This window comes from Condylura cristata, unplaced genomic scaffold (genome assembly GCF_000260355.1).
Source record: "Condylura cristata isolate star-nosed mole 26May11 unplaced genomic scaffold, ConCri1.0 scaffold00049, whole genome shotgun sequence".
NCBI lineage: Eukaryota > Metazoa > Chordata > Mammalia > Eulipotyphla > Talpidae > Condylura > Condylura cristata.
The window spans coordinates 102,394-117,750 of NW_004567150.1; the positions used below are offsets into that span (position 1 = coordinate 102,394).

The window sequence follows — 15,357 nt, forward strand, 5'->3', positions numbered from 1 at the left end:
GATGGCAATCTATAACTTCCTTTTCTTCACAGCTTTCCTGAAATGCCCCTCAAGTCAAACACAAGCTCCTAAATGTCAAACAAAATACTAGGAAGATTACACCACCAACCTGAGGCACCATATGCCATTGTATATGTACATATCTATGGTCAAGTGACGTTACTAGGATTGGCACATATACAAACTCAAGTTTGTTACATCTATATAGCTCCTTAATAGATGAAGTAAATTCTACATGTCTAAATGCAAACACTGAGCACCTTTTACTTAAAAGATATAAATTCTACTAGTGTCTGCTTTTACACAATTAGCTTACAGGTGGGCAGAAGTAACTGCTAATTATTTTGGCTATGTTTGCTGGGAATATAAAAACTTTGGTTTAAAGTGATTCTGATAATAGACTGTGAATACAAACAAGTCATCAGGCATAAGGAATAATAGTACTCACTGATTTAATGCCTTCGCAGTTATTAACCAAAAAATTGTTATAGCTATAAATTTAAATGCACAATTATGAAAAACAGGAAGAATTATATAAGAAACTGTGTACAGCAACAAACAAACTTTGTTCTTTTCTTTACTAGAGCTATGACTCCTCCTTTGATTTTCTGAAACTAAACCATGACCACACTATCACTGAAAGATGATTATGTAGACTCTCCAGAGAGCCCATTACTACAATTCTGACAAATAAGTATAGAGAGAAAATGGGCCCTGATGCTCCTACACCTATTGTTGCATACTGTCCAGACGGTGGCAGAAGTCAAAGCAAAGCTAAAGACAACTATGAAGTTGGAACAATAGCTTCACAGCACGCCTTCCTTAGCCAACCAAAAGGAGGTATCAGATAATTTTATTTTGAATACTTGGTAAGCTAAGGAAGCTTGTTTTGATTATGTCTATAGTTACATAGTTACATAAAGAACTATGTAAAATCAATTACTATTTAAGATTTATACATATGCTCACAATTATATACACAAGTTCAATTTTAATCTACTTTTAGCAACCAAGAGCTTGGCAATTTACAATAAATACTTTGTTAAACAATCATTTTACTAGCTACTTGCAGAAAATGTGCTGGCTTTCCTAGCAGAAGCCAGTTTACACTCATCCATCATCAGTAGGTCATACACTTCTGAGTTGTTCTTCCAAGAACAGTCTAATATAATGAAACATTCATACCTTTTCTTCCTTCCCAACCCTGCCCAACCACCCCCCCCCATACACCCACACCCACATATAGACACACACACTTCACAGAAAAGTAAGCTAGAGTTTACTCAAAATGTTACTTAGAAAGGATTAGAATTCACTATCCCTGGATTTCTTGTTCATTGCCCTAACTCACATGACCTTAACATTTGTAAACCATTTAAACAAGCTCAGGGCAAAAATAACCATTCTAGCTCTGCTATAAATCGTAATTGAATCATGATATACAAAGAATTCGGACAAAATTTTTCAACCTGAAAAACAATTTTCTATGTCTCTTCAGAATTAGAATACCTCTTATCTTAGAAGTTCACTTCTAGTAGAAACTGAAGTGTGTATATCACAGATTAATGTTAATGTTTCTCTTCTAACATAAAAAAAAAGGAGGTAGAAAAGGGAAGAGGAGGAAACTGACATTAACAAGTATTTAAGAGTCAATACACAGTCTAAGGCCAAATGAACTTTTAAAATCTACTGATTTGGGTAAAACCTTCATTTCAGTGGGCAACATGAATTGTTCTTGATATAAAATAAAATTAAGGCATAAAGAGAAAAAGGCACGACCAAAAATTAACAATATTCTTTTCATTAACATTTAACTAATCTTAAAACTCTAATAAATATGAACATCTGATTTGTAACAAAGACCAAACTTAAATAACCCTGTTGACAGAATTCAATTTCTATCAAATGTTTTGGGTATTTTAACAATTAGGGCCAAAAGAAAATATTCTTTTCTTCAAAAAGAAAAACAGCAGGAAAAAACCCACTATGTTATGGGATAAATGTCCCCTTCACTTGGACAAGTAGGGTTAAGAGAGTCTTGAGAAGAGAGGCTCTCTGTCTTATGGGTTAGTGGGCTTTCCTTCAATTTGGAAATTTTTTAATCTCTAATGTGAATAACACTTTAGTATATACAAGCCAATGATTACCCAAATTACTATTAGTAGTTTGCTCATATTTCCTCCTAGACATGACCTCCTTAATGATAAGTTAATTTAGTACCTGATACAATAAGCCATAATTATTGAATAAACAAATAAAAAAGACTCATCCTATTTTTTAAAAAACAAAAAACTGTTACACTGCTATACTTAATTTACACCAGGTGATGTTATAATTAAATTTGGTCTCCAGACCCCAAATAAAATTATTGGCACAGAACTCTGCCAGGGGTCAAGGAGTCTGGATCTAGCAAACATCTTAGCTTTTGCATTCAAGCTTGGTAATTTCTATAAACTATTCAGATTTGACTTTCTTAGTATCTCAGAATACTACAGACCAGACCCAACATTTGTATGAGCTGAAGTAACAAAAAGCTAAAGAAATAATTCCATCTTTTAAATGTAGTTTCTATAGGGAATAACATAAAGACTTTCTTAAGTGATAGCCACTCCAATTTACTTGGAAATAAATTTTAACTTCAGCACATTTGTTAACAATTCAATTTCATAAATTATTTACTGACTGTAACTTTGAAAACTTTCTAAGGCAGTAGTAGTCTCTAACCATTTTTCAAGTTAGAAACATGTTTTATGAATGAGGAAACTTGGAAAGTTTTCAAGATATTCATATTGAAAATTTCAGTCTGTAGACAGTTCAAAGAATTTTCGGCCATCATAGTATCTACTAGCCATTATAGTATTCTTCAATCCCTTTATTCAACACACTTTGTTTGCAATGTAGAGGATCTTATATTTTGGTCCGAGCCTAAGCCATGCTATTTTGAATCTCTCAAGGCCTACGTAGAAAGATATTTCCTGAAAAGCACACATAAGACTGCTAGTGAATCTTCTCCAGCACCAAAAAATCTGCCACTATTCAAAGCAGAATGCATTTTAAAGGCACAAAGTCAGCAGTCTGGTCATTTTCCAGCCTCATCAAAGACACATTACACTATAGTAGAATCAATTATGCATTTAAAAAACAAAATACATTTAGAGTCATCTTAAAAAGCTTAAATTTTGTTTGTAGGTCCACACCATTATTAGAAAGAAAAACTGGAGTGTTAATATTTAACTGTCCCTGATAAAGGTATTTCCTTTCAAAATTTCCTTTTTTAAATTTCCTTTTGATCTTTCATACCCCCACCCACTTCAAGCTTTTCTGTTCTTGTAGTTTTTTAATATATTAACTTTTATTATGGTATTTGGTACCTTTACAACTCATTTCAAATAAATTCACACCACATTTTACATAATAACTCTCTAAACTATTAGCCTATTTTAAAAGTCTTTACATAAAGAACAATACTTTCCCATAGCTAATAATATTTTTCTTATAAAACAAAGGTCTTCTGCAGCAGTTATTATAGTAGTATTTTTTTTAGGTGATTTTATTTTCTATAGCATTAGAAGAGGAAAAAAAAAGGCTGAAAAGCAGTTTTGCTTTGGGTTTTACAGTCTCCCAAGATTTATCTCTAAAGAACATTTGTCTCATATTCTGCATTTCTAGTTACCCTGACAGACCAAAAAAAAAAAATCAAATGGAAATCCAGAATCAAACAAGACAAAAGAAATGAAGAAAAATCCCACTGGCCTAAATACCATCATCTTGCTCAAGCAGAAGAGATACCCTCACTCATAAAAGATAAGGAAATGATAACAGATCCATATCCTTGGGGGATATATTTATAAACAAGTTTGGCAATAGATTTCCTTAGGGGTGGGGCCACGAATCCACATTCTTTCTTTGCAAGCTGCTTCCTCTGATAGATGCTTTAACAACTCTATTTGTGCTTGACTTCTCTTCAGGCCAGTTAGTGGAATTTCAAATTCCCTATAGAGAATGCCAGATTGGACCTTCACAAAGTAAACCAAGATCTATCCTAACTTAAAAAACAAAGTATTTTAAAAGAGTCCATATTGAAGCATACCTAATAGGAAATAAAAATACCCAAGTACCTTAAGGATCTCATGAAAGGGTTCACATTTAGGGACTCCAGGAAGACTACTATTTTCTAGACCTTTAAAATAAAGTACTTAGCACTTGCTTTAATATGCTGAAAAAACCTCAAGCGGTCAAATTACTGCTATCACTCAGGTTTTTCAGTAGCACAATCCCATTAGAGCTACTGGGGTTTTTCCCAATTGCTACTTTCCATCAATGGCCTCTTGCTCTTAATGAATGAAATATACTAGAAATACCTGGGGATTTTAACCTTCCTATGAAGTAGTTAATACTCTGCTTTAATATGCTTCCTTTTCCCACAATTATGAACTGGCTTTGAGGAAAAAGTATATTCAGATGGTTGAGTTCAAAGGGCTTTATGTTTAAAATAAATTATGTTTCTAAAATTGAAGTTACTAGTTATTTGGGTGCAAGTGCAGCTTAAGGAAAGGACTGCTATTTGTTGTGATCATTCACCTTTGACTAGAAGTAAAGGTATATCTGTTCTTGTAAAAACCCTCATATTGCATTATATCACTTCCTCTCTGATATTTACTTTTTCTAAGGACCCTGCTTTGTGAATGGCTGTTTTCATTTTGCAACTAGGGCTACACAACAGGATTTTTCAGCTTTGGCACTTCTGACATTTTGGGCAGGGCAATTCTTTGTGGGCAGTAGGGGGTGCTATCCTTGTATATTGCAGTTTTTTCAGCAGTAATCCTGGTCGCTCTCCACTAGATGTCAGCAGCATCCTCATAGCAGGAAAACCAAAAATGTCTGCAGGCATTGACAAAAGCCAAGTGAAATCATCCCCATGCTACCCTAGAGAACCAGTTTCACATAATTGTCTTTTGAGGTGCTATAATATTCTGTTATTCCAAGAACAATGGTTTTATCTCATGACACGATCTTTAAACATGGATACTCCAAATTAAATTCTTAATTCCTAGATGCTACCTATGGGGGAATCAGGAAGTAAGAATAGAAAGACTGTGTACATGATTTTGATTATTTCTCCTTTCCCTTAATTTTGAGAAGTCCCCCTCAGTTCAAGAACATTTCTCATAATACACATAGTTCTTTTTTTCCCCATTATTTCTGTTGATTGGCAAATGTGGTCTCTTTTGCTCACACAACATCCTTTTGTCTTTCAATTTGCATTTACTTATTGGTTTACCATATCTGCTTTAAGATACCTTTTTTGTTTTTGTTTTTGTTCTTTTTTAAAGCAGAAAGTTATCCCTCAAGGTTTACAGATTCCAGTAACATGGATCTATTATAGTGTATTTGCTTATTATACTGGTAGGATTAACAAACATACCTCTTGAAAATTCATATTTTCTATCAAGATTCCTACTGAGCAAAAAGCTTGGTAGACAGAAGTTAAGATCTAAAGAATACAGATATAAGAAGGAACCCATATTCTTTAAATTGAGTACCTACCCTAAACTCAAGTTAGGGCTCAACCCTACAAATGAGGATCAATTTAAATACTACTACTAAAAACTACAAATTATACATCATCTTCTTTTCCTTGTTTTTCATGTCTTTCCATCCCCACCAATCTGTCAGTGACACAGGGAAAGACTCTACAATCTTTAGGTATTCCACATGATTTGTTTATACTACAAAGAGTGACTATGTACTAAAGTGCTTTATCTCTCTGAACCACATCAGTATATTATAAAAATTAAAAAAAAAAAAAAAGGTTTCAAGTTCTTGTAAGGGAAAAAAATATAAAAAATTTAGGTTACTATTATTAAGCAAATTTAAATAAGAATCAAGAGAAGTACTTCCCTCTTGTCTCTTTTTCTCCCCATCTCTCTTTTTTTATAAAAAAGAAAAGTGCAGTCAGAGAGAAGGTGAAGGAAGAGATGGGACTGGTAGAGGCACAGGAGAGGTTACTGGCTGCTAGTGATAGTGCACAAACATGTGCCTTAGGAGTTCATCAGCTGAAGGTCTCAGTTTGGCCTCAACGAAGATCCGTTTGAGGAAATCTCGAGTATAGTCTGAGACATGAGGTGGCAGCTTTGGGTTTGTTGGCTGAGTGGCGATTTTGAAGATGGCAGCCATAGCTTCAAATTCTGCCCAAGGAGGCTTTTCAGTCAACATTTCTACCACAGTACAGCCCACACTCCTAAAATGAAATTTAAAAATTTTATATATATATGTGTGTATATATATATATATATATATATATATATATCATTCAAACAATATGATCACAAAAGAAAGCCAGTTACTTACAAAATGAGGAGACATAAAGTCCATATATATTTAAATGACTTGACTTTCAAGTTTATACTTTCATCAAAAGGTTGTAACTATATAAAAACATTAACTCAAAAGGATACATATACCCTTACGTTTACTGCAGCACTCTTTACAATAGGTAAGCTACAGAAACCCAAACACCCAAAAACAGATGACTAGATCAAGAAGATGAGGTATATATACACAGTGGAATATTTTTCAACAATCAATAAAGAAACTCATGCCATTTGCAGCAACATGGTACAGCTGGAAAGGACTGTGCTTGGTGAAATAAATCAGAAGGAAAAAGAAAATATGAGATGGTTTCACTTATGGGCGAATATAGGGGGAGCAAGTAAGGGATCAGGAAAAAAAAATAATAAAAAAACAAAACTAGCAGGCAACATTATGCCTGCTATAAATCAAAGACAATGCAAGGGAAGGAGTACAAGAGGGATCAAAGCAAGGGGCAGGAAGAGCACAAGGGAATATGGTGATGGTTCACTGGTGAATTGGTGGTAGGAATTTTATAGAGACTACAACTGAAAAGAGAAAGCAAAAATAAACAACAATGTATACAACTATCTATCTATCTCTATATATGTATATATAATTTTTAAAGGTTGACATAATATAAATCTGTATTTCAAACTACAGGCATAAATCTGTATAAAAATGAAAGAAAATAAACAATTTAAGAATGGACTCAAATGGTGAGGGAAAGAACATTGTTTGTTATATTTAATTCTCTAACCCCACATTTTAATTAGCTGAATATACTACTTTTAATGTAACATTAGGTACCTAAAGCAAATATTAACCTTTTTTTGGGTGGCAAACAGAAAATGGCCATTTTATGTCTATCTTAAAGTTATTAAAGATTCAAAATGGAATTATAAGAGTCTAACAATAGAGATGAATTACTTTTAAAGTTCTTCAGGGTAAGAAAACAAAGTTTTTTTCTAACCTGAAGTTTGGTTAAGACAAAATCCCCCCTAGAGGATGAAAAATAATTTCAAAGACAGTATTTAGTTAATTATAAGCCTCAAAAAGGCCTAACTAAAATACTAATCCTTGCAACCCTGATACTTTATTTCAAAAGTAGGTATTAGGTATTTCCTGGGTGGAAATACCTAATAAGAAAGTAGGTGCTTTCAGCAAACGCATCAGTACCTACCAGATATCTGCTTTTCTGCCATAGCCTTCTCCACTAATTACTTCAGGGCTCATCCAGTATGGTGTGCCTGTGACAGATTTCATTCCGGTCCCCGAAAGACAGATGGTTTGAAGTCGTTTGCTGGCCCCAAAATCTCCTAACTTGACATTGCCTGTTGAATCTCGCAGAATATTTGCACCTGGTAAAAAAGAAAAATTATATCCATATTTTGTTACCTGAGTGGTAGTTTGCAAAAACAAGCAAAAAAAAAGGTGGAAAATTACTTTGTAGATTCTTCAATCTGTCTCCAAAATGAGGCTGCTTTTCATTTTCTGAGTAGTACTGGCATAATGCCAGTCACTCAGGCAGTGCTCATTAAATATGCACCGCGTGAACACTGAATGTTTAGAGAAAGTGAGGGGGAAATCTGTATTACAGGCTGGAGAGAACATCAACTATCTCCACTGTGAGCTTCTGCATTTGTCTTTTTGTCCCAAGAAAATTGCCCAACCTAGACAATAAGGGCTCTCCAAATTCTCTCCCCTAGGGAGGGCTCAAGATAAGTTCACTGTGCCATACACTAAAGTATGCCATAGCCAGTGATGTTCTAAATCAGGGACTGCCTGTTTAACATGTCCCATCATCATACTTAAGGAAAGATTCTGTCAAAAAAGTCACTACCTCTAAAATATTTAACCAAGGGAGAACAATAAACAAGTCAGCTTTGAGTTAAGAAGGAACAGCCTTAGTCAGCCCACAGACAGGGAGAGCTGTCTTCTAGCAAGGGTCACTAAGCTATTGCCCTACTGCAAGAGCAGTTGAGAAGGAAATACATAGCCAGGTTCTCAGTATAGCTTTCTAGTTTTTGAAAATTCTATTTTGTATATGTTAAATGTAAGTTACTAAGGAGACTTCAAACACACAAAAGCAGACAGGATAACAAATACGTACCCATAACCCAGTGCCAACAGTCATCTAGACAATCTCCCCAACCACATTTGCAGCCACTCCTTCTTTCCCGCTCATATTACTTGATGCAAATTCAAGACATCATGATCAATAAATAGCTCAGTATATATCTTTAAAAGATAAGGACTCTTATCACACCTATGAGGATGGATAATAACTCCTTAAATTATTAAATATATTCAGTGTTTTTTATAATTAAAAAAAGTCAAGAGTCCAAGGAAAGTCCATACATTGAGACTTATTATCAGTTAAATCTTTACTGGCCTAAAGTTACTTCTAATCTCTTATTATCCTCTGAAATTTATAAAGAATTGAAGTTGCTTGCCTGTAGTTTTCTTGTGGTCTAGATTTTGCTATAACTCCTTCGAAAAGGGTCATTTTATATGTACATCTGTCCTATATAGAAACATATATATTCAGTAACTGAATCAGCAGCTAAATCAATATACATATATACACATTGTATCTTAGCAAAACTGCTTCAAAGATGATTTATTCTATAAACAGGAAGCAGGTAAAGCTAGACTGTTTTAGTTGTCAGGAACTGTTAATGTTTACTATTTGTATCTATTAGTTTATTGGTTACAGAATGATACTGTTCTATCATTCCTTCTTCATTTGTTAGCCAAAATATATTGTGTACAAAAATACTCTATATATTGTATAACAAGAGCAATTTACTTTACATTTCTATAGAAGATAAGTTTTCATAGTGAAAAGTTCTTTTTAACTTATCTTCTCCTATAGAAAATAAGTTTTATTCTATCATTTCATTTGGTCATTAATGGTATATTCATAATAGAAAGGCTGAATTAAGGAACCCTATTATGAAATGAGTTGGTTTCCTGGCAACAACCAATTAGCTTTTAGCCTAAGTTTCATTACAAACTTTCCTTCCCCTTCACCATTTAAATAATGCACCAGTGAAAAATTTGAGAAATAGGGCCCTCCCTGGTGGCACAGCAGATTAAAGCACAGCACTAAGAAGCTAAAGCCATTTCAGCATGAGTTCGATCCCTGCCCCGGAGGTGACACACATGGCGCAGCAGACCTCTCCTGACCTGCCCGCTGCTCCCCTCAGCAATGTACTTTGTCAGTCTGCCTGTCTCTGATGAATCCTCTCACCGCCCCTGCACCTCTGGCCTGTACCCCAGTTCTCTACATATAAATAAATCTCTAAAAAATTTTTTTGAGAAATACAAAAGAAGTAAAGATGCACAAGAAAATGTAGTTGATTAATCACATGGAAATCTTTCTTCTAAGTCATACTTTTATTTTAGAAACTTAAAACCCTACTACATATCTAATTTGACATCTTCCTTTTATATTTGCCCTATAAATGCTGTTAAATAAGCTTGCACCCAACTTCCTCATTTTACCACAATGATATATCACTTTCTTGCAATGTCAGAAAGGCTAACTTGTAAAGAGATTATTCCTGTTAGGATAATTAATAATTGAATAATTTTCTTTTAGCTATCAGATTTTGTACTTGATAACAAAGTCTGTCTAAATTGGAAAGATCATGAAATGAAGAAAGGTTCCTATTTCTCTTTTCCTTAATATAAGCCATGTCACTATTTTATCAGACTTAGAGCAGGCTTCCATTCTAGTTCATATGATCTGTTTCAGGGCATATAATTATTTATTCTGCTTCTTATTGGATGAATAAAATGATCTTTAGAATTGGGGTCACAACCCAGGTTTTATAGACTCAGGTCTCCAGTTATCCTTTACAGTTGAGAGTCTTAAGCACTTTCAAATTTTATATATCAACTTTTGCTTTTGTCTCACTTTATGCTTTTACTTTATGTATTTGATCACTGAAAAGAGTTTTAGTTTTTAAAAGTGAGCTTAACTTAGTTGAAGTTCATGAAAGCCATGTTTTGGGCTCCCTTCTCTTTTTTTCCTCTCCTAGGTGATGACTTCCACTCCCATGATTTTAAATATGACCTCAACACAAAGTAGTCATCATTGTTGCCAATTTTTTAGTGCTTTTTAGATACCAGGTACTGTTTTAAGTACGCTACATATACTGCCATTCAATCCTCATAAAAATCCTATGTGTTAGGCCCTCCCTGGTGGCGCAGCGGGTTAAAGCACAGCACTGAGAATCTAAGACGGCTTCTGCATGAGTTCGACTCCCGCCTGCCCCGGAGGTGACCACATGGTGCGGCAGACCTCTCCTGACACGCCCGCTGCTCCCCTCAGCAGTGTACTTCGTCGATCTGCCTATTCTGCTCCCCACTCTGTCTCTAGTGAAGCCTCTCACCCTCCACATCTCTGGCCTGTACCCCAGTTCTGTATGCATAAATAAATAAATCTTTAAAAAAAAAATCCTATGTGTTAGATACTATTACCACCCTCTTAAAAATAAGTAATAAGGGTTAAAGCACCATATTACGAAGCTCTTCGAAGCCACTGCAACTAGAGTTCGATCTCCCGTAAGGGAGCTGACCCACATGGCGTGGCAGACCTCTCCTGACCCGCCTGCTGCTCCCCTCAGCAGTGTATTTCAGTAGATCTGCCTGTTCTGCTCCCTACTCTGTCTCTGGTGAATACTCTCACCCACCATACCTATGGCCTGTACCCCAGTTCTGTAAGCATAAATAAATCTTTAACAAAAATAAATAACTAAGGCATACAAAAAGAACAAATGTTTTGTCCAAGGTCACACAGTGATGTTGATAAAGTCCAAATTCTTATCAGGCCATCTGGAGTCATAGCCCCTACAATCATGTATATTCTATATTTTTCTAGTGCCTATGCTCTCTAAATGAAAGCATGGCCTAATGCTCATTTGAACTGTATTGATTCTGTAAACCCCACAGGGGAGTTTTCCATTTATAGAGGAATCAGGAATAGTCTGAACATTGACCAAGTCAGCAAGAAAGCAAAACAGTTTTCATATAATCTTTTAAAGGTAGGTATATTAAATATCAAATTTCTAATCATATCACTTGTTTCACTCACATTCACTGAAAGAAACTATGTATTAAAAGTAAAAGATACCTCATTACTTACCTTTGATATCTCTATGAACAATCATATTACTGTGCAAATAATGGACGCCCTCCAGAATCTGACGGGTATATTTCCTAGTCACATTCTCAGTAAGAGCTCCATAAGCTTTTAATTGGTCCTTAATTGAACTCTGAGATAGAAGAAAACCATGGTACAACTTGAAATGAAAAAAACTATTAAATCTTTAAATTAAAATGAGCACAGAAATTTTCGGTAAGGATATTATATTCAACCTGATTTAACACAAAAATTCTGAGGAAGACTATGTGTCACAACTAAAGGAAACTCTTGAAACTTTTTTTGAAAAAAATTTGCTTCTATGATTATCATGGTTCTTACTATCTCCTATTCCTTGCAACCAAGTTTTTAAATTTTTTTCCAGTACTTTTATATTACTTTTTTGTCCTGAATGTATTTTTTTATTTTGTTCTTTTATATCTATCCATCTTAAATTTTATTTTATTTTGTTCTTATTCTTTTTTTAAGCATTTTATTATACCTTCTAATTTACTTCTCAGAAGAATAAGATTAGAAAATAAGAACATGTATGAGATCTTAAAAATTTCCCTACTTTCAGCATTCCAGTTCAAGACAGGAGAGGATATATTAGAAAGGAATTTCAAATTTTCTTAATTGCTTTTTAAGGGAAGATAAGGTGCCCTCTTAGAAAATGTTAAATCAGTCTGAGGTAATATTCTGGCATTTCAATTTTGAAAAAGCATCTTTACTAATTCCAATGTGCAATTCTGATGAATAATCACACTTAAGATACAAATAAACTGCTTCCAGAGGGGCAAAATATTTTCTTTTAAACAAGTAATAAATCCAAACATATTCTGCCTCTCCTTAAATTTTGGTAAACTTCATGCTTTTGTAAACTGTTGACCCTTAGATTTTACCTTTGCTTTTTCTTCTGTGCATGAGCAATTCTTGAAGGGACTGTAAGATGCAGTTCTGCTGATGAAAACTTGCAAATACAGGTGGAAAGCCTTAGGTAATTAGTGAACCCCGTAAACCACCCTCCTATAATTTAATGTGGCCTGCTTGTTCAGTCTACTTATTGCTGTAATAGTAGTAATAAAATAAAACAGCTAGAACTGAGTTTTCCAAACACAAAGCACCCAAATACTTGAAGGCAGCCAATGAATGAGGAAATTTAAGACCCTCTGAACTGGCCTCTAGGCCAGTAACCTATGGCTACTAATAGCTCCACTGGTATAGTCTGGTTACCCTGACATACCATAAAAATATTATCTTTCTCAGTGTGAACAACTGGAATAGATTGGGATGCACTGTGCCAGCTAAAAATGATGTGTGTGTGTTTGTGTAACATTAACAGAGAAATCAACTGCTAATGCTAGTACTGAAAATAAAAGCTTTGGTTCTAGTCTGAAATTTTCTAGTCTGAAATAAGGAATGGAACATTATGTTTGAAAAAGCTGTAGAATGGAATGATTTTGGCAAACCCTGAAGCTAGAGCATAAAAGGGTCCATTATATGAAATTTAATGAGGGATATTAAATAGCATCATTCACAAGTCAGTGATGTAGAACATATATATCTACCCCATGTAGGCCATGGGCTTGCAATATTTATAATTCACTTAAGACTTAGTGAACTATTACTAGTTTAGTAATAAGCTTTTCAAATTCAAGAAATGACAACTGAGGCTTTGAAGGTGATCACTGCCTTTAAAAAGTCAAAGGTAGCTAAATGAGAAACATAACCTAATAAATTAAATATATAAAGATTATCCATCTCCACTTGTGACAAAACAGTTCAAACCAATTAAACATTTTAACTAGTTTGATCTTCAACAGTCTGGATTTAATCACCCTTATGCATAACTATTTCCTATTTTAAATTCTTATAGTATGAAAAGTAAGGAAATCTGAATTAAAAAAATCAATCCCAAACTCAATATAAGACATTTTCATTTTTCTAAGTGTCTTCTGTCTTTATTTAAATAAATTATTTTTGAATATCATAACAATTAAATATATTGCATATTATTTTTTTCTCTTTTTAAGATACTTCCTCTAACCTTGATATATACATGTGTGTGTGTGTGTGTATGGCTTTCATAATTTTAATTTTTAACATATGTTATCTTTAAGAAAATGCCAGCATATTTACTTCCATTGTGGGCACTTTCCATTTACTTCTTATCACAAATAGCAGTAAAATAAATATACACAGCTTTTTCCTTCCTTTGGATTACTTCTGTAGAATAAATTTCTATGAAATTACCAAGTCAAAGTCTTTTCTAGTTTTTAGGATATTGCACTAACATTTTCTCCAAAGGTATTCTTTTTTAAACCAACTTACATTGCCAAAAGACTCCTTGAAAAAATAAAAAAGTTGCAAAGAAAAGTAACAATGTTATCACTGTAAACAAATATTCACAATAGGGAAAAACAAGGTTTTACGGTGGCTCTTCTATTATGTGGCTATCTACTATGGGATAGTGAGCCACAATTTCACTGATCCACATGCTTAAAATACAATCATGTACATTTTATATAGTATTCTAATAGGCTACTCCCTTAAAGATCCAAAGATCCAATCCTTTAATGTAGAGTACATATTAAATTATGAAAATGCGTGTATTTTTAAATAATGAAAGTCATTACTCTACAAATACTAAAAATAACATAGAAGGAATAAGAGAGTTTGCAAACCACATTTTGCGACTCCTGAGGAAATTACTGACTCAGGCAATTACTATCAATCTGTATCAAAATCATTAGGTGGATGGTTGAAAAAAAACCTTGGTATTTATATTTGTGTGTCACTGCTCTAACTAAGATTATCTCCTAGTATTTAGGAATTAAAAACAATGGAGTAATCAGGTTGTTGATCACCCTAATGTAAGTAAATCTTAGCATCATTAACAGTGGAATAACAAGAAACTACATGTCCTGATGAAAGCAATATGAAGTACCACAGCATCATCTATAGTACATTCTAACAAAAACTAAATTTTAATCTCAATTTTAGACTTATCTAACTTGGGGTTTACAGTATATAGAGTATAAAAGAATAAACACCATTTAGTAATCTGAGACATCTCTGTGCAAGATGGTTAACAGAAAGAACAACTACTTAAGACTCTTTGCCACATCTATGCCATGTAAAAATAACCATTCTAGATTAAAAGAGGAATAAAGGGACAAAATAGTTAAATGTACACTGTGGTTCTAGACTAGATCATGGTTTACATTCCCTCTTATTATGGATATTTCTATGCTATTTCAAGAACCTACATATGGACTGATATAATGTATATACAACCTCTTTTAGCAGAGTTTAGCATTTTTAAAAATGAGTTTGAAAACACAAAGATAGAAAATAAAAAATAAATTTTTTATTACTCAACTCTAAATTAAACCTATTCCAAATGTTCTTATCTAGGGTTAAAATTTTATAATCAAAGTTTTACTGTTCTTCAAAGAATGTTACTAACTTACCCCTGGCATATATTCCATAAATATGGAAAGTGTTTTTTCCTGGGGATCCCTCAGACAGCCATAATACTGAACAATTCGCTCATGCAGCAAGTTTTTCAACAACTGAATTTCACACTCAAGTGCATTTACTTCCTGAAAGATAGAACTCATTGTTAAGTCTCTATAGCATTGCTAGTAAAAGCAAAAGCTTTGAACTTCATTAACCAACAAGGTGATTTCATTCTGAAATGTTTCTGAATAAACATTTTAAAATTTCATTCATTTATTCATACAGGAGCTGGGGTGTAGGCCAGTGGTTCAGGGAGGGTGAGAGGATTCACCAGAGACAAAGTAAGGAACAGAATAGCTGTACTGACTGAAATATACTGCTGAAAGGAGTGG

General features: G+C 33.9%; 1 protein-coding gene across 1 annotated transcript in view; it reads right to left on the reverse strand.

Moving 5' to 3' along the window:
* Positions 1 to 1,255: 1,255 nt before the first annotated feature.
* The window catches only part of MAP3K2 (mitogen-activated protein kinase kinase kinase 2), a 41,685-nt gene continuing 27,583 nt past the window's right edge, over positions 1,256 to 15,357 (reverse strand). Inside the window, exons 13-16 of the mRNA XM_004694878.2 lie at positions 14,977 to 15,108; positions 11,507 to 11,636; positions 7,535 to 7,712; positions 1,256 to 6,241 (exon numbers count right to left, since the gene is read on the reverse strand). Coding sequence (XP_004694935.1) covers positions 6,016 to 6,241; positions 7,535 to 7,712; positions 11,507 to 11,636; positions 14,977 to 15,108 — 666 coding nt within the window. The 3' untranslated portion in view covers positions 1,256 to 6,015. The remainder of the gene's footprint in view (positions 6,242 to 7,534; positions 7,713 to 11,506; positions 11,637 to 14,976; positions 15,109 to 15,357) is intronic.